The 20,526-nt window shown below is 46.2% G+C and overlaps 1 protein-coding gene across 1 annotated transcript in view; it reads left to right on the top strand.

Annotated features, from left to right (window-relative positions):
- The first annotated feature begins 16,498 nt into the window (after positions 1 to 16,498).
- Positions 16,499 to 20,526, top strand: part of LOC142083006 (deubiquitinase DESI2-like) — a 57,143-nt gene continuing 53,115 nt past the window's right edge. Inside the window, exon 1 of the mRNA XM_075151963.1 lies at positions 16,499 to 17,294. Coding sequence (XP_075008064.1) covers positions 17,256 to 17,294 — 39 coding nt within the window. The 5' untranslated portion in view covers positions 16,499 to 17,255. The remainder of the gene's footprint in view (positions 17,295 to 20,526) is intronic.

Raw genomic sequence — 20,526 nt, 5'->3', positions numbered from 1 at the left:
TCATAGCACCACAGCTGTGTGAGAGCCATTGTATCCTGTCATTTTTAATGAAAGTTAAACCAGGAGTGATAGTATTTGAAGGCTGTCACTTCTAGCTGACAAGTACTTCATCTCCATTTTCATGCACTCAGCTTTATGTTTATAAGCATCCCCTGCAAAGGTACAGCTTAAATATAAGGACTTCTGTGTGCCTGTACTATATATGGACTATCTATGGACTATGGTGAGGCCGCACCTCGAATACTGTGTTCAGTTTTGGGCCCCTCACTACAAGAAGGACATGGAGGTGCTGGAGCGTGTCCAGAGGAGGGCAACGAAGCTGGTGAAGGGCCTGGAGCACAAGTCTGATGAGGAGCGGCTGAGGGAACTGGGGTTGTTTAGCCTGGAGAAGAGGAGGCTGAGGGGAGACCTCATCGCACTCTACAACTACCTGAAAGGAGGTTGTAGCGAGGTGGGTGTTGGTCTCTTCTCCCAAGTAACTAGCGATAGGACAAGAGGAAATGGCCTCAAATTGCGCCAAGGGAGGTTTAGATTGAACATTAGGAAAAATTTCTTTACTGAAAGAGTGGTCAGGCCTTGGAACAGACTGCCCAGGGAAGTGGTGGAGTCACCATCCCTGGAGGTATTTAAAAGATGTGTAGATGAGGCCCTTAGGGACATGGTGTAGTGGGCATGGTGGTGTTGGGTTGATGGTTGGACACGATGATCTTAGAGGTCTTTTCCAACCTGTATGATTCTATGATTCTATGATTCTATGATCTACAAAATCCATTTGTCTGAGAACTATTCAAAAGTCAACGTTTAGGTGTGCAAGGTATGAGAGTGTGTGTCCTTGTCTGTGTTTGGTGACAGACTTTGGATTTAATCCCAAAATACCTCCCAGGTTGCAGCTATAAACACGACTGTTGTAAGCAGTAGTGGGTAAGGCCAGCTCAGCATGTGTCAAGTTATATGGTGGCATGTGTCAACAAAATAGTTCTTCTACAGTCACAACTATTTTTAGTGCTGGGGCATCCCAGAATACTGCGGCTGCTGCTGCCTGCGCTGAGATGCTAAGGGCTTTACTTTGGCCCCTGTTAGCTTCTGCTCCTGGGATCTCTTATTCCTCCCCTGTGATGGAGTGGCCGTGCAATGCCAATCCTGCGGATGACGCCTAGTGCCCCTGGGTTTTGGTACCCAGCCATCTAGAAGCAGAGCAGAAGGAATCGGAGCCGTTACAGCACTCTGGGGTGGGAAGGGCAGAGGAAGCGGAGACTGGGGCTGTCTGGCCCTGCGTGCCAGCGAAATTTTACTGAATGGACTTCCTGCAGTGCGCAGAGCAAGCTGTCACTGTGCCCCAGGATTTCAGGACGTGAAAAGGAATTACAGTCTTTACGAGCTCATCTAAAAAGCGTAGTAGCGCTGCTCACTTACAGCCTGTGAGCCAAAGCCTCATGGGAAGCACGTTGCAGGCTGGGGATCAGCAGAGGCACCCACGGGGGTCACCTCGACGTAGCAGCGTGTGCAGGGTGATGCAGTCCGCGTTGCACGACGGAGGGGCTGCTGCCCAGGGCCTGTTCTGTCCTGCCCCCCAGAATCACGGCCACATCCAGCCTTTGCTACTGTCTATAAACAGCGTGGTGAGTTCAGCTAGGCGAAGTGGGCGTCAGCCGGTGGGCACATGCTGAAAACTGCAAGAAAGGCCAGTAGCAGGGAGAATAGGGGCATTCTTTCTTCTTTTCTGGGGGGCATCATTTGCAATTCCTTTTTAAGAGCATTATATTACAGGGGCATTTAGGCTTCAGTGACCAGAGACTTGGCACCACAAGATGTTTTCATCGCTGTCCAAAAGGCCCTCAGTACCTTGCAGAATTGGACTGCACCTCATCGCCCACATCAGACCGGCACAGGAGCTCTTCCTTCTTTCCCTACACCTTGCGTGGCTCTCCGAGTGTGGAAGGACACCTCCTCTTTCCCCCATGCCATGATTCCCAGACCCATGAAATTGCTGCTGTTTCTTAGTACTAACATCTGATCCACTCCCTGTGTCTTTTGGGTCTGGTTTTGCTGCTGAATTCAGTGGGGCTTCTGTCCATAGTTTCAATATATCAGGAGAGGGACATTGTTTTTAAAAAGCAAAGCAAACAACATGAATCTTTAGCAGGAAAGCACTTTTAAGGTGTAATTCATTCTATGGCAAAGTGCTTTTGAGCTGTATATAAAATAAACAAAAACCCTTAAAAAATCCTTCAACTACACAAAGAAAAACAAACTTGGCATATTAAATAATGCGTTAATAAGCATCTATAAAATAGATGATGGTTTCAATCTGATTTATTTTGCAGTCCTGGAGACAGCTGATGAATCATACATGGTTATGGCACTTGTGAATTGTAAGTCTCCTCACGATTGAAGGTAAATGTCAAAGACACCATGTGTTAGAACAAGATATTTTGCTTGGCAGGTATGGCTTATTCAGGAAATAGGCTTCTGTTTTATACATACACACTCTACATTGCTCAATTGAGTGTATCGGTTCCTTGAGCACCCATCCTGTAGCTGTCTTGTGTGGTTGAATACCTCCTCCTCATTTAGGTAAATAGCATTTTCTTTGGTAGTGGAGAAGGGAGAGGGTATGATCAGCGAATCCTTTCTCTTTGGCGCTCTTTTAGTAAGCAATAAGCAGAACATATCTGTCACCTGGGCGGTTCGGAGGCACAACGTGAGCTGGGTTAGAACTGAGTTGCCAGAAGGCAAAACATCTGTGGCCGTGTCCTCTGCTCTTGCTGACTTTGACTTCCTACCTGAGCGGGAGCGGGTTTCTCCTGTCAGTGCTCAGAGCTCTGGCCTGGCCTTTTTCCAGCGAACAGAAGAAGTTTCAGACATCCGGGCTGAACAGAGGATATCTGATGCAAAGCTTTCATCTCCTGACCTTCCAAGGCTTTTCCCAGAGAGGCGAAAGCTTTCCTAGAGGACCTCGCTCTGAAATAGTTCCCTGGAGAGTTTTCACATCTCCTGGTCTCTTTTAGTCTTTCACTGCTATCAACACAGAGCTTATTCCGGGGATAAATCCAACAGCCCTGGTGCTGACTTTTGAGAGAGGAGCAGAGAAAAGTGCAAACCCCCCTCCTTTTGGGCAGGGATAGTTGCAAGCAGCAAACTTTGCTCAAAAGTGAGCGCTGTTCTTGTCAGGCAGGGTCTGTGTGACTGCGGGCCGATCAAAGGGGAGGTCGGAAGAAGGTGGAAAATGGCATCATGCTTGCAGCACTGCTAGTGGAGCACCCTCCAGAGAATATGCTGTGTCCACCAGAAACACGGCACAGAATTTTTCCTGCTGAGCCTATGCGTTTTCTCCCTTCACCTGAGTGTAGCTCAATGAGATTGGGAGACTCCAGGTACATGGACCATCATTACTCTAAGATGTGCGTATCGCTGGTGTCTTACTGACTGTCTATGAAAGAACAAAGTAGGCTTTGGGCCAGGTACGATGGAAGGACGGGATTGGTATGAATGGGAGTGAAGGTACTGGTTTCCTTGTAGCTTGGCCTCTGCAAGTCAGACATTGGACAGGGTATGACCCTTGTTGAGTACATCTAAAGATTAGATTACCAAAGTATTTTGACTCTGTAACTGTTCCAGTAGAACACACATCAAGGAAAATTGGAACTTCAAGATGTGGCAAGCATCTGTACAAAGATGCATCCCTCTAGTCCTGAGTGGACAGAGGTGCCATTGTCCACAGCAGAGTGCATAGCGCCGGTCTTCACGCACACGTGAAACATGCCTCTGGTGGCTGCACCTTGATCCTCCATATTCTGTCTCTTCCCTCCAAGATCCTCGCCTCTTGCCTATCTGCTCCACCTACAGCCATTGACTGCCACTGCTCTGCTGCTGTGTTTCACAAAGAAGTTGTGGTCCTGAGCCAACCTCTGTAACCTCACGCGCTCTGCCGGATGGTGGTTTTGAACTATCCTACTTTCTTCTTTCTGGATGCTGCCTCCCTCACGGATTCCTACAGCTGTGATGAGGCAACACAGGCAGTTTACAGGGAACTCCCAGGGAAGGTAAGCTCATCTTTGGTCAGTGATGAGTAATGGGGTGGATACAAGGGAGATGGGGATGTCGCCCTGATGAAAACCTTGTTGGAATGGAAGGTAGGATTATTCCGGTGCTGTTACACACCCTATACATATCTAAAAAGACCTTACATGTGAAAGTCACCTTACGGCTAGCAATGAGTTTCATAGATGCAAAATTCAGGTGTTCTGAATTGTTCTGAGTTGTTACAGGTGTATCTTGGCAGAAACGTAGCTGAACTGGTGCAAAGGATATTGTTGACTGTCCCTCAGCTGCTGGGGTCAGGATACAATTCCGGGTTGGATGAGTTTAACTGAGTGGCAGGGACAGGGGATGCCACTAAGCGCATTTTAAGACATTTCCGTTAAACCAACATTTTTCAGAATCTGGCATCTGAATCTCTCTTCTCGTACCATGTACAAGAGATGTGATTAGCAGGGAGATTTCAAAAGCAATGCAGTTCAATATAATGGAAAACACCTGACCTGTATCTGATTCCATTTGGGATCTCAGTAACAGCTGCAAATGAGGCCAAGGTGAATTCCATCAGCATAGAGAGATCTCAAGAGTCCCTTTGGAGTATGCCCAGAATACAAAATACAGCTAACCCCTTTGCATTTATTAGCATGACAGCTCTCTGAATAGGAGAGAGAGGATATGTATGCGTGTGACTTGGTGGCTAGAGGTGGAGTTGTGCTGCTTAAATTTGTAAGGATGAATTCGTTGAGGCCTTGATGCTTGATGAGGCTGGGATGCTTTTAAGCTGGGGAAGGAGAAAGGTTGAGCGCCTGCTGGGATTCCATTTTGCAAGCGGTTCCTTTCTTTATAATGACAGGAGTTGTTCTGCTGCAAAGTGTTTTTAGCAAAAACTGGCTTTTTCATCCAAAAGGCTAGATTTTTTTTTTTTCAGGAAACATTGATTTCCCACTCAGTCTCTGTAGGATTTACCAAAAGAAGCAAATTCCTTTCTTCATTGTCCATGGAGAGACTCTGGGGAGCAGGTAAGAGGATTTTAGCAAAGTGAGAACAATGCACTGAACTCTTGCCAAAAGTTGAATTTTTTAGATGTATGTGAATCTATATGTACATATGAATATACACCCACATGCATGTATATTTAATGAAACCCTGAACACCTTTGAGGAAAAATGTCCATGCCAGTATTTTCAGTTTCATCAGACTTGGTGTGTCTGCTGAAGGGTATTGTCTTGTCCTGTTGGTGAGAAAGGACAGTGGCGCTGGTTGACGTAGAGACTATTTCTTCCTGCACGCTTCTTACGCCAGGACTCTGTTACAGACCCTGTGGGAGCCACATCAGCCTGTCTCCTACTCAGCAAATTCTGCCCAAGAAGAGGGTTTTGCTCATCTCCTTTTCTCCTGCCACAGCACTGTCCCTTTTTACTGCCATTCCCCACATCTGGTGGGTGAGATGAGGAGTTGGAAAGGAAGAGGGGTGCTGGTCTGGGAATTCACAGCCCCCTGGTAGGAGAAAGGGAGAGAGAGGGCTGAGGGGGGGCTTAGGACCCTTCTGCTCCAGTAAGTCCACAGCCATATGAAGTACACGAGTGCAGTCTGGGTATAACTGGTCTCTTTGGAGCCTTAGTGTAAGGACAACCATTTTGTCTCTTGAGTTAAGTGTAATGATGCTAAGGTTTTGCTATATATTCTGGTGTCATTGCAACAAAAGTGCATGTGAAATCAAGGTAGCAGGTGTGACGTGCTTTAAGGATCACAGGGTTATCCTATTGGAGCAGATGAAAGAGCAGATGGCATAATTTAAGTCCCCAGGTTCTTTAGACAAGATCTATGGGAGACTGAAAGGTACAATCCTCATATCATTGCAAGGTATGTCATAATCTTAGATTTAACACATGACAATCAAAAAGTAAGTCATAAAGCTGGAAGAAAAATTACACTATTTAAGTAAGAGTGCCAGATTTGAGAAGCTGGAAGATTTTGCTGTCTCAATCTATTGTTGTCCTCCCAAGTGCTGTGTCTTGTACTTACCCTGCCTCTGTTAGAATACTGCTAAGGGTGTATTTTGCTTTTCAGTAAGGAGTCATTTTCTAAGCAATAATCATGCAGGAGCTTTTATTCTAGAAACGCCTGTCCTTCAAACTAACATCTTCACCCTAATTCAGAGCTGGAGATCCTTCCTTGCAGTTGTTATTATACATGAGAATTATTGTTGTTATAGAAGGTGATTGTGATTACTGCTGTGCAAAGATGCAAGTTAGGGCAAGGCAGGCACTATGTATTTTTCCAAGACATGTAGGTGAAATCTCTTTGTGGAATAAAATAACCGGAGACAGTGGGAGTGATCAACAGGCAGTACCCTCTAAGATGGGGCCTGAGCAAGGCTAAAGCATGTGGTCTGGGAGCATTGAAAATGCAGAGAACCAAAAAGGCACATGCATGGGGGGGGTGTGTGTATGAGACTGAGAGAGAAGGTGTCGGGAATGGTGCTGATGGAGCCAGGCACGGAGTTCACTGGGAGGAGCAAACCTGCTGTGGGTTTTTGCTTTGTTGGCGGAAGTAGGATCTTGTGTATATTTTTGTGAGCCAGCAGGACTGCACCTGCATAACACCTTTACTGATATCATTTTTTCCTAATGGGAACATAGATAGGCCTCCAATAGTGGCATACTGCTTAGGCAGAGTAGGCAACACAGGAAGAATGATGCTATTTTATTTTATTATTTTATTTTTATTTCAGGGCTTTAACCAGAACGAAGCAGATATCACTGTCTCTGTTAGGCTAGGTTATGGCTGTAGGTGGGAATGTGTGTGCTTTAGTGTTCATGACACCTACATGACGAACTGGCAGCACAGGCAAACTCTGATTATATGTCTGAAGCAATATTGACATTTTTATATACTTACTCCATTACTTCAAGCGGAGTTATAAGGATGAGCAGTACTTCAGGAAAAGTGGGCTCCTATTGGCTATTCATTCCAGCACTGACCTTGCAAAATTATATACTTAGGCCTTCAATTTTTCAGTTATTGAGGGTTGAAGAAATCTATATTAGCCATGGAGCTTGTTGATAAGATCACCAAATTCACTTAATTAATTCCTATAATAATAAGCTAGTCCATTAGCCTGCAGTGCCACCTAGCCTCCTCATCCTTTGGAGAGCCGGAAGTGTGGTGTGAATATTTGGAAAGATAAAAACAACTTGGAAAACATTCATGTAATGATCTTTTTCCCCTTTGTTTAAAGATACAATAATTCAATCTCATCAGAAGGTTTTCATCAGCACTCTGAAAATCGTTGCCCTGGTATTAGCCACCGGGGAGAAAAACAGGGAAGAAATAGAGATTATTTTTCTTTAAAATGTTAGTTCCTTGTTCAATGCAAGTATTACTCATAATTTGTAAGGGCTGAGCTTGGTAAGGAAGCAGCCAAGCTGGTGCATGACTATTAAATATTTTAACAGTCTGATTCATCATAAAGTGATTCAGAGACTATTGATAGTAGTCCTGTCAGGAGTTGCCATCTCTGTGGTGAAGTTGGAGCGGTTAGTGACACACCAGTAGTGCTTTGTGGCATTTCATAGCATTCACGAGTTAAAAGTATGCGGGGAAATTAAGGCAGCAAATGGCAGCTTCTGCTGCGACGCTGCTATTAACATCTCTGCTACCTGAAGAAGTCACGTAGAATTGGCTTCTGTCCGCGGGCAGGTCCCAGGGCAGGCTGCTGAGGGGAAAAACGGTCCTGGGAAAGGAGAACCAAGGCTCTGCTGCCTCCCTGCCCACGCATGCCTTGGGGAGCCAGGGCTGCTGCTGCCCCGTTCCTCCTTCCTCCCTGATTCTTCACTGGGTGAGAGGAAGTCAGTGTACTTGGGTTTGGAGACTATCTACCGCAGGATAGCCGTTCGGCCGTGTTTCATGGGGAGCCATGCTCCCGGAATTGGAGGAAGAGATTGAGACATGAGCAAGGATGCAGGGTGGGAACAGCATCCCAAAATCAGGTTGGATGCAGGAGGTTAGTGAAGGGTAAGAAACATGTCCTTACACCCATCAACTCCACCAACTTTGCAAGAGGCCTCTGTGCCTTTCCCAGCCTCTGTGCCCTACCTGTTGGTTGAACCTTCTCCATCACTGTTGCAAGATAGAATTGTTTTTTCCTCACCCTTTGGCTGGCTGGTTCACATTTTGTGCTTGCTGTTCAGATGTTGATCTGGCTTCTGTGTAACACGATTGTTAATAAATGATGGGGAAAATAAATTCAAATAATCCATTTCTGACCAATACACTTCCAAGACATCTGTGATAGCTTCTGCCTTCCTAAATAACAAATGTATTTAATCTGAAGCTTTGGTTTTCTGTAGTTCTGTAGAAACAAACACACAGCTTTTTGTTTTGGCACCATTAGCCAGAATCTTCCTGCATTTAGACTTGAAAGAGTTTAGCACGTAAATCCTTTGTGAAAGACTGCAAATGGTGACTAAACCTGGGGCCACTCTCATGGTGTGAACAAAAATAGGCAGAAAATGGAAAACGCGTGCTGCCACAGGCTGCCTTTGTGCAGTGGGCTCTTTCAGTTAGCTTGCCATTGCCAAGTAAGACCTCAAACTAAGCTCAACAAACATGGGTGGGATGGGACACCATTACTGGTTTTGTTTGATATGGATTTCAGCTTACGTTATAGCAGTATTCAAAAACATTGGTAGCCAGATTATGTTATGTGTACCACAGCAGGCTTATGCAAATTTGGGGGTGGTAGGAGTGAGGGGAAAACAAATCTAATGAGTTCCATCTCCAAATCCTGCTAGATTTTCCTCTTTATCAACAGACATTTCTTCACTGTTTGATGATCTTTTTATATATGAACAATTTTGTTTGAGAAGGTACTGCAGTGGGTTTTGGCTTGACTAAATAAAGAATCGGCTGAGTAGCGTACACGTGCCTAATGGTTAGCCACAGCCTGTTTGCTCATACAGATTATGTGCGAGGGCCTGTTCGAGCCCCCTGGGTATGCCTTACAGAGTCTACCGGGTTAAACAAACCCCATCACTAAGCCTTGTAAAGCTGTGAAATGCTATCCGCATTCAGAGATCCAATGAATCAACTTAAGGGTGTAACACGGAAGCCATACCCTCCTGTTGTTTTGAGGGAATGAGCTGCCCATTCTCTGTATCTAACCAAACAAGGGATGAGATTGGAGAGCTACCATCTTTGCTTAGGCACAGCTTCATATCTCACTCTAAAATTAACAGAGGTTTTTGAGTGGCAGGGCTTAAAATTAGTCAAAAAATGAACCAACTAAAGCTGGCATGGAGGTACCTATAGGTGGTGCTGGTCAGTAGAGCATAGTAGTCTTGAACCTATCAGAAGGCACTTGTGGATGCACCTGCCATCAGATTTGGGTTTTGGTGGGTTTTTCTAGAAGCTAAAAGGTTGCTTGTGTTGTCTGGATGCTATAATAGCCCCCGAGAATTGCAGCATCCTATTGTATCAGCTGGCTAATCATCCAACATGAGGCTATGGCAAGTAAAATAAGAAAAGGGAATTAAGTTTTTGTATTCTGAAAAAATCCCCAAACAACTAACCACAGTGATTTCTAAACAAATTAATACAATCATGGTAAAGACAGTGGACACTTGTAGTTACTAACCACTGTTACCAAGCTGTAAGACTGCCTTGCAAGTTGTATTTTACTGTACTTTGCACATACAATAAAAAAAAACCTCTATGGAAAAGTTAAAAATTAAGACTAGTTTTGAGACACCTTTTGATATTTTTGTGATTTTTTTTTTTTTTCATTTCCTTTATGTTCAGGTTCTATGAAAGGACTGCACAGAGAGGCTTAGGTGTAGAATAAGGAATACCTAAATTCTGTGAATAGCTTATGGTGCTTATATGCATCTCTTTATTGAATATCCTGTACCACTAGCTCTGATAACTTTTCTAGAATGACTGGACTACTGCTATGATGCAGCTGCACAACATGATCCTCAGCCTGACTGAAAAAAAGACATAATATCTGGGCATGTAATGCCTGGACACTATCACTAGGCAGCAGCTTGAGGGTGCTGGAACAGTATAACTTAGTAGCTAGGGAACACGTCTAGGAGCAAGTGCCGGAGCTCCCATCTCCTTTTCTGTGGATTGTCTTCACCCAATGTTAAATGCATTTGGGAATGGAGCCCAGGGGTCTTGCATCCTTTGCTGTGTGGGGAGCAAGAAGGATGTAAGGTGCCTACACCAGCTCTGTAATCTGAAGGTTTGGGTGCTCCCCTTGATGGGGTGAGCTTTAAATCTGCAGGACTAAGAGAGCCCAGGTTTCCGGTTCCCTGTAATCTAACAGGTGATTATACAAAAAGCAGTCAGTGGCCCCAGCAGTGTGTTTTTGAAGGAGCTTGGCCTTTTCTTTTGGATTCTGTGTTCAGCTGCCAACATGTGGTAGGAGGGATCAGAGCACATCAGGCAGACCAGATTATCTGGGGGTATTACGTGCCACCATGCTGATTTTCTGGGTCTCTGTCAGACTGCAACAGGAATGAAGAACCACGGTGCCTTGGTTGGGGTAGTTTTGGGAAGGCTCAGCAGGGGGACAAAGATTGTCCTGGTCCAAGAGGGAGGCAGCTTAGACACCTTCAGGGTTAAGCAGCATCTGGCTTTTTGGGTCACAGCTTATGATGTCAGTTCCTATCTCCTTCTTTACAAGTATGGCATTGCACCTCGCTTCAGTTCTTTTTGGTCCTGACTGTACAGCAGATTTGCTGTTTGGCTGAAGTCTGGTCACTTTGCTTCCCCATACCTCTACGACACAGGGTTGATGATGTATCTTTTCTCTTGCCGTTCACCTGTACCATCTCTTTAAATTACCACCTTCCATTGAGAAGGTGGGGTCGCTTCCTGTGTGTTCATATAGTCTCCAATAACATGGGTCCCCGCTCCCCCCTGCAGCTTCTAAACAGTATTATAACATAGTGCAAATAAATAATCTGAAGATGCTGCTGATGGAAAAACCCTCTGAAACTAAACCTGCTTAGCTCCTCAGATATACAACACAAATTACTGTTACTGTGTACTATCCCTTTTAACTGCATGCGTTGGCTGCTCTTGAACCATTATTGTTTGTGCTGTGAATTTGTCATAATAATAACAACAACAACAGCTACTTGCCTAATCCTTAGCGTCAGAGTGGATATGAATGTTCAGCATTTTTATCCCAGTTTCCAGGTTGAAAGCCTCTATGTACATTGCTTGGCTATTCGTTGACAGCGTTGCTTTATGTAAACAGAGGTGATAGAGTCCTCTACTCCCCTGGGGCCTGCCCATGGCCCAGGAGCACCATCTCAGCCCAGCCCAGGGCCCTAAGTCCCTGCCCCAGCGATGCCTGCCCCAGTGACTTGCCTGATGATCTAGACTCTTGGCTGATTGTGGTGGCCATCTCCAGGCCCGCCCTGTGCACCTTGCTCATGGGCTGTGGGACAGGGCCCCGTTGGACCGAGTCCAGAGGAGGGCCACAAAGATGATCAGAGGGCTGGAGCACCTCTCCTATGAAGGCAGGCTGGCTGAGAGAGTTGGGGTTGTTCAGCCTGGAGAAGAGAAGGCTCCAGGGAGACCTTACAGCAGCCTGCCAGTACCTGAAGGGGGCCTACAACAAAGCTGGAGAGGGACTTTTTACAAGGGCATGTAGTGATAGGACCGGGATAATGGCTTTAAACTGAAAGAGGGTAGATTTAGATTAGATATAGGGAAGAAAATCTTCATTCTGAGGGTGGTGAGGCACTGGAACAGGTTGCCCAGAGAAGTTGTGGATGCCCCATCCCTGGAAGTGTTCAAGGTCATGTTGGATGGGGCTTTGAGCAACCTGGTCTAGTGGAAGGTGTCCCTGCCCATGGCAGGGGGGTTGGAACTAGATGATCTTTAAGGTTCCTTCCAACCCAAACCATTCTATGATTCTACGATAGTGAAGTCCCTTTCCTGCCAGCCATGTTATTGCACTCAGGTCCCCATCCCTTCAGGAGCTGCCAGACTTCATTTCTCCTTGACAAACAATATTCAAAAGTTGGGAAGTGTAGCTGCAATGAGCAGGGAGACAAAATGCAAAATCAAGAGTGACTCAATGAGGAATTCAATGCAAATGTTAACTTTGTTTCCCCCAGCTACTAACATGCACCTAGCTTTCAGCTACAGATCCCCACAGTCTTGGACAAAATCTTTCAAATGGTTGAAATAATCCAATTTGACTGTTGTTCTTTCCTTTGTGGCGCAATCTGAAGTTAAATATTTCACATATTGCCTTACACAGGGCAAAGCACTAGCCCTCTGCCATTGCTGGCATCCTGTGCTGATTTTCTCCCCCCATTTTTTCCCATATCCCACACTCAAGTCAGACCAGAATCAGTCAGCTTCTTGGTATATGCAAGTGTCTCAGGTAGAAGTGAGATACAACTTTTTCAATCAAAATGCGTCCTGTGACACTCCTGGAATAAGGCTACAAAGCTCCAGCACCTACCCAGGCGATGATTTGTTGTTGTGGATTGAGGAAGGGCAACGCAAATCTCTTTACATTCTTGCATATCCTCCACCATTCTCAGGGACCTGAAAAAATACTGTCTCTAGTTTTTAAAAGGCCATTTTATACTTCCTTTAAAAAGGATAGTTTTGGCTAATGTACTCAGAATGGGATAATAATGACAACTTGACATGGGCAAAAGCACTATATACAATCCAAAATGACAAGTTGTCAAAAAGTATAATGGAGAGCCAGGGGTGGTCCTGATGTGGTACTGATGTGGAGACAAGACCATTGTCTTGTGTCTTGAAGGTTAAACTGGGCAGCCATGCTGTGAAACATGCTTGAAAACCCCATCGTCTGCTGGGTTGCTAAGGAGCCTTTGAAAGTGCATGAGGGTAAACTAAGGAAAGGTGTTAATTTAAACTAGAATTCCTGAATAACAACACAAGTAGACACACCCTCAGATATGACCCTCATCTCTAATACATCCATTAGTTCTCTCTTGCCCTGCTGTTCTTTTGTTCTTGTCCCCAGTGGAATGTCACAGCACTGTTTACAGTGCCCAGCGCTGCCACTTTTGTGACTGGGACCTGGAGGAGGTGGCTGAAGCTTTCAGCTACTGCCTTGGTTAATGTACCAGGTAATTGCTGAAGGTTGTACCTGAATGTTGGTTTTCTAATCCCTGTTGAATGGTGGCATTGTTTTCCTTTTAATCCTTTTCGCTTCACCTCTTTCTTAATCTAAGAACACATGTAAGACCACATTGTCTGCTTTAGACAGTGATCCTGGAAGGTGCACACTTATTTCTGTCATGAATAGTAAGTGTGGATGACCACAATTAAACTCAAATACATGAGTCCCTTTGAAGGGAGTGCTAGGGATGTGAAGAATCTCAGAAAATCAGGCTTTGCAACAGGCTGTTTAAATGTGACTGAAGGTGTTGTCTAGCTTTAGGCATAGGTATGGGAAAAATGTGTGTTTCTGCTATGTCCTAAAAGTAACATAAGTGGTTAAAAGAACAATTCAAAACAGGTCCCAAAGCTCTAGTTCCAGCTGCTCTAATCAGTAGGAAGAAGAATCTCCCTTTTCCTCTGTATTTGCAATTCATTTAAATTTTAATGCTTTTACAGGGCAAGACTCGGACTATGGTGCCTGTTGGCAGCAGGGCTCTCTGCAGGACTGTACTTATGCACCTGAAATAGAAGAGTTCAGTTTCTTGACTGGTATCAGCCTGAGCTGTGGATGAAACACTTTAACACAGCCCAAAGCAAACCAAGCCTTGTAAAGAGTTTATGTGACTGTTAAACAGCTTATATTAATGTTAGGAAATTTGTATTCAGACTGCTCCCTTCTATCTGGAGTTACAATACGTTGTCTAGAATAGAATGGGGTAGAAAAAGGATCACTGAAACACTGATGAGGCTAAGTCACCATGTGGAAAAACTTCTTTCCGTGAAGGGGAAGAAAAGGGAGCCTAGAGCAACAACATTCATAATGTAGCTCTCGCAGTTACATTTCAAGTTAGGGGGAGTGAATCCGGGTCTTAATGTGCAAGTGACGTTTACTGTCTCCTACAGCAAAAGTCCTTTAAATAACAAATGCACATTTAGACTGACTTTGATCTCTTAAAGCAAGAAGATGAGTTTAAAGACAAGCCTTTAGGTTTAAATTTTTTTTTCCTCTTCTATCTCTAAAATTTAGAAGTGGAATTCTGGTCTTAATTTATAGCTTCCCCCTGGCCCCCAGGTGATTATTTTAGAAATGTTTACAGGACAAAACATCTAAGCTTGTGGCTGCCCGTCACTTTTCCCAAATCCTAGGTATTTATAGATGTCTGTCCCTGTCCTGGAACATGGATCTGGTTTCAGTCTCTTAATTTATCTGAACTCTGGGCACAGCAGACATTGGAGTTAATTTAGCAAGTAAGCATGTGGACAAGTGTGGGAAGAGCTTGTGTGCTGCTTTTCTTTTCCAATTACATCAGTTGGTCTAATATCAGCTATTCCCTCTCCTTTCAAGTCTCCTTAAAACATCACCATCACCACAATGAGGGTGGTGAAACACTGGCACAGGCTGCCCAGAGAGGGGGTAGATGCCCCATCCCTGGAAACATTCAAGGTCAGATTGGACGGGGCTCTGAGCAACCTGATCTAGTTGAAGATGTCCCTGCCCATGGCAGGGGGGTTGGACTAGGTGACCTTTAAAGGTCCTTTCCAACCCAAACTATTCTATGATTCTATGACCAGAGCAGGACACATACCCAAAAGTGACAATTTCAGGGTATCTTTGACAGTTTAGCAGGCGCCCTGTGGGATTCAGTAGGAGGTTGGGTTTACAAGTTAGGGCATGAATGATGGTGCTTAGCCCCTTACAGAGGGAGCTTTTCATTGCTCCACCGTCTTTAAGATGATGGGGGGGGCTCAATCTGTTCTCTGAGCAGTATCTGGACCCTGAGATGGTAGGGCAGAGGAGGAGGCATCTTCTCCCACCTGAACAAACTGCTCCTGCAAGCCCAGGCTGCTGAGTCAGATAGTTAAAGGCATCTAACAGGGAAGTTGGAGTTGGTAGGTTGGAGGGCCCGGGAATGGATGGTTGGGATGCTGGCCTCACCCCTGTGCCATGTGCATGGAATTGCCTAGCCCGCTCACGGAACGACTAGCCCAGATGAAATTACTGTGCTGGAGTCCCTGCCATGCTGCATGCCCAGGCCCAAGCTGTGGCTTTGACCTTTCAAAATAAAAGTGCACGCATTAGGGCAAAGCAGTTCTGGGTCTCCTTTGGCATGGCTAGGGGAAAAGTTTTATGTCTGACTCTGTTAGGCTGGCACTTAGCTATGCAGGATGTGGACTCACTTTCCTTTTGTGCTGCCTGCCTCCACCACAAATCCTCCTGCACGCTGTGTAACAAGTCATTTGCAAGGCTGCAGCTCTATGGTCTTGTCTTCCACTTTTGACTAAGGGAGGTGAGCCTTTCTCCCAGGCGGGATGGTTCCCATGCGGCCGAAGACGGTATCGGGAAGGGCTGGGGCATGCTGGGCTCTGCTGATGTAACGGGTTCCCTGCAATTTTCATTCAGATCTGGTTGGCTGTGAGCTGGCAGAGAGCCTCAGATACGCCTCCAACTCAGATGAGGTCATCCCTGCTTTTTTTTTTTTTTTTTCCCCCTTCTTTTGGGCTGCTTCAGAAAGAGTCTGCGGTGTCTGAACGTTTAAGGTCAGTGTGCTAATTCCCACACCACTGCAAATCTCTGGGTGCAGGAACCCTCTTCCTCCCCCAGTCCCCCCCCGCTGCACCCTTTCCAGCACCATCACAGACCCTGCTCTCCCTTTAAAGAGAGAGGAGGAGCAAAAGGAAGATGAATTTACCGCAGTGGATTTTATAATTGACTCTCAGATCCAGGTCAGAGGGGAGCGTTTGCTGGCAAGACATTGCAGAGCTGCCCGGGCCTAACACGAGTGTAAAGTAGCTCCAGGACGGAAGAAACTCCAGACCCTGCCGCTGCCAGAAGTGAAACTACTCGCCCTGCCCAGTCGCTTCGTCCCTTCCCCGCCCTCCCACCGTGTGCCGTGCAGAGATGCATCCAGCCGGTAGAGGACGGGGTAGGTCCCCCCGGCTGTCAGTCAGTAGGGCTGCCCGGCTCGGGACGAGCTGATCCCGAAATAAGGACTGACCCTGGCGGAGAGCGGAGCACGCACCGCTGGGGGTGTCCAGCCCCGGCCCCGCACCGTGCCTGGAAGCATCGCCCGCTCGGCATCCTCCTCCCTCCAGCCCCGGCGCCGGGTAACCCCCCGCTCTCTCCCGCGGAGAACTGCCCGCTAACTTCGGCGCCGACGCCAGGTCTGCCTGCACGGCTGTGGGCAGGATGGGGGTTGCAGCATCCCCCCCCCGCCCCGGGGGCAGCAAACCCCTTCCTCTTCCTCCTCCCACCGCCGAGCCCCGCGCTGGAGCCCCTCTTCGCGATGTCCTGCCGGGGGCGGAGAGCCCTCCCCGGAGCGCCTGAGCGCGGGCCGAGCCCCAGCACCGCGGACAGCGCCCGGCCCGCGGCGGGCCGAGCACCGCGGACGGCTCCCGGCTGCCGGCGGGCCGAGCCGCAGCACCGCGGACAGCTGCCGGCTCCCGGCGGGCCAGGGCGCGGGCTGCCGCCGAGCTCTGCCCGCGGAAGGGACAACGGTGCCCGGCTCCGGACCTGCCCCGTGCCTTGGTGCCCCGGTTTATTGCCTACTGCTGGCAGCCCTCTGCTGTAGCAGCACGCCGCTCTGCCGAGAAGGACGCCGAGAGAGCCCCCCGCACACACTACCACCCGCCCCTCTCACGGAGCCAGAAGAGGGCTTATCTCCCGGCTCGGAGTCTGTTTGTCTTCTGTGGATCGGGATTTACAAGCTTGGATGGTGCCTGGTTACAGTGGTGTATGGGTCTACGGACCCCGAGGTGCGCTACAGAGTTAGAAAGAAAGCTCGGATCTGTCGCGCTGTGGAGGGATTAAATAAACCCTATACAACCAGCAAACCCAGCCCAAGCCTTCCTGCCTCCCTGCAACCAACTTTACCCCCCCCCCAACTGCGAGAATTCCCTCCTTTCCTCCTCCCTCCATGCTCCTTCCTTCGGAGGCTGTAGGATGAGGCATTTCCTTCTATCTGGCTCAGGGTAAAAGCATACCCTGGGGGCAGCAACATACATCTGGCAGGGACTGAAAGGTTTTAATCCAGCCTCTACTGCAATCAACAATGGCAAATGAACCGGTGATTCTGAATGTTTATGACATGGTGAGTATGAAACAGTACTGACTGGGGGGGGTGGGCAGTGGGGCCAGGTGGGAGTTTGTGCTTGGAGACAGGCATTGTATGAACAGGAGCCAAGAACAGATCCCCAGAGAGGCTGATCCCCACCCCCTCCAAACTCCTCATCCAAGCATGTCATGTTCTGGCTGCCAGAGATGATGCTGATCCTGGATTTTTTCTTTGAAATGTTTATCTTATTAGGCCAGATTACAGGTAAAGCTGTTCCCGATTTTCTGCAGAATCTTTCAGGAGCAGCACTGGGTGAGGGGAGGACTTTTCAATTTCCAGTGTCCCAGTTAAGGAAGGAGATGTGATCACCTCTCTCTTTGTGGGAGCTAATTGTCCTTTAATTTTGAGTGAGCAAGCACTGCCAGGCTGTGGGGAAGGGGTCAGGATTTCATCCAGGGAGGAGAAACAACTGCAGACTTGCAGTAAGGACATAGTTTCTAGGCTAATAATCTGGATCAGTTCCTCATATGCATAAGACTGTAGTTAATCATTTTCTCTGAAGGTTAATTGCAACAACAGGAGTAAGAAATTGTCTGAACTGGTGAAGTTTCAGCACAGGGAGGAGCACAGGGACATGCTGCTCGGCAATGTTTCCTGAAAGTTCACAGTGTAGCAAGTGGCTTTCCTTGCCCTCCTCTTGCAAGGGGAAATGTGAGTGGGAATTATCTGTGCTAACAAATCAGAAGATCTAAATCCTAGCCTTGGCACAAGCCTCCAAAAAGAAGGTTTGGCATAACCTGTTCGCTTTCTGGTCCCACAGAAGCTTAAGAGAGGCGTGTTCAGATGAGGAACATTTTGATGATGATGATGTACTTCCCCTCTGGTTTTTGTTTATGAACTAATGATAAAAAAAAAAAGTAGTTTTCAAATCTTCCAAAAATTTAGTGAACTTTGCTGGGGAAAATATAACCTTATGAGGCCCAGGTGCTGAGTGAGCTAAATATCTAGCTCCAGACCTTTAAGATTATGGCATACATTGCTTTTTGTCATCAGGCAGTGACAACTTCTAAGAGGAAGCCCACAGTATAGTGTGGGTTTCCCTGTTGGGGGAATCCAGAGAATAGACACCAAAGAGATTAGGAGTGGGTTGCTGTAAATGTCAAACCTCTTCTTATTACAAAGATTAAGTGATCTTTTGTTGACTAAAAAAGCTGAGTTTTCTGAGGGAAGAGGGAGTGGTAAGGGCTATTTAGGTAGGACTGTATCTGTTTTGAACGGCAGTCTGAAAAGCACAACTACAGTGGCTTGAAGCTGCCTCTTCCAGAGCTGTTATTGGTAAAATTGAGCAAGTTGGTGTAAAATCCTTCCCTAGACTGTGGTCTTGAGTGTTTAATGGTCAGTTGCTTGGTAGCCTGAACTGTGAACTCCCCCAAGTTCTTCAACCAACAACAGGTCTTCAACAGGTAACCCAACCAGGTGGTAGCTAGTGGTTGGTAACAAGGGACTGGCATTGCAAATGCACCCACAAGAGTTTCTCATTAATACTTTGAGGAAGATAAAGGGGTTGTGTTGCCCTTTTACTATATCCACTGTCTTCCTTGCAATTTTTTAGTTTGTTCTGCAGCAGGCTGTGGTCTCAACTTTCCTCTCTCAGGCAGTTAAGCTGTCCCAAGTCAGTGAATATTTTGCTACTGAGCTGAAGAGATCTGAATACTGGATGGACACGGTCTTTGCCTTTTTTCGTGTGATTGACACCAAAGATGAAGCCCAAAGGAATTATGGGAGAAGGGACTTGCTGTTCATGATCACTGTATTCTGAGATGGACACCCAGACACAGTGAACTGAACTGAGGTCATCAGTTTAATTCAGACTGAATAATTTTTGCTGCTTAGCAAGCCATGAAAACCTTCATGTGTGAGTACTAACTCCATGGTCTAACCACAAGTTAATGCTTTGTACATAGAAACCGTTCTATTTTCATACAGCATCTGTTTGACTACCACTGAGTCACCTCTAGTTCAAGTCCTACATTATGATTATTGAAGCGACATGCTTTTCCATTGCTGCTATGATTTTAACACCACGGAGTTTGGAATGCAGCCATGCAAAATCTGCACTTTGTTACACTGTGGTGGGGAATTGCGGGGGAACTGGGAAATGAGCACATTTGCTTGAATGGCTGTTGGAAAACGAGTCTCAATGAAAAAAAAAAAAAACACAGCTGGGGATAACAATTAACTGGATGTAGAGCTCTGCTTTCCTGACAAGGAACGTGACCCCTGTATGGCATCTTACACTGCAGGAAAACTTACCCCTAGGGCAGAAGTTCACTTATGGGCTTTGTGCAGCTATGAAATACCCACTCTGTGTAGTCTTGTGTATTCAAAGAATATAGCCATTTATCCTTTTACCCATTGGATATGTACCAGGCTTCTTTAGGAAAAAAGTGCTTCTATTTAATGAGCTGTTTTGCACAAATAGCTGTAGCAGGTAGATCTATTTGTAGACTTATTTTCTTCAGCGTAAAAGAATTGAGCAAAAATCACTGGGTATTCCAAGTGTTCAGAAGGTCATTATCAAAAGCAAATTCCCTCACCCCCAGCATGCAGGATGATTATATCCTGTTTTGTCTGTTGCTAAAGAGCTTGTACACACCTGTACACTTGCAAAACAGACAGGGCAGGAGAACTTTGCTGCTCAACCAGGACATTTTAAAGAGTGAATATGCAGGATACTGAACTCTGATTTAAGGTGTAAGTGTGAACACAGAATAACAACATGGATCACGGGTTTGATCATGGATGAATCTCTTTTCCCAATCTGAATCCAGCTCTCGCATGGACTTACTCTAAGCCCACAGCTGTTCAGAGACCTGCATGAAATAACGGGGTCTATAAAACCTATGACAGTGTTTGCTCTGATCAGTCAGTTATCACTTTGCCTTCAGAGGGATAAACCAAATTCCCCTTCATCACTTGCAGCTCTCTTCCCTCCACTCCACCCTAATAAGCTGTTTATCGTGGATCAGATCTTACTTAGATCACAGGGTTGACTTTCTTCAGCCAGGATATCATCCTGTTTCCTCATCGCTTTAAGTCTTTGTGGCTTACTTTGGAATAGTTGACTTAATCACTGTACATTAATAAATGTTGCCTACTTAAATCAGAAAGAAGAGTAACTGCAATTATTGCCTAGGTTTAAATCTTTAACAAGCAAGCTAAACACATTCCACTAAAAATAGTTCGCTTGGCAGAGATTCAGGTTGGG

This window comes from Calonectris borealis, chromosome 5, assembly GCF_964195595.1.
Source record: "Calonectris borealis chromosome 5, bCalBor7.hap1.2, whole genome shotgun sequence".
Classification (NCBI taxonomy): Eukaryota; Metazoa; Chordata; class Aves; order Procellariiformes; family Procellariidae; genus Calonectris; species Calonectris borealis.
The sequence above is the reverse complement of the archived record's forward strand: the minus strand, read 5'-3'. Positions and strand labels throughout refer to the sequence as shown.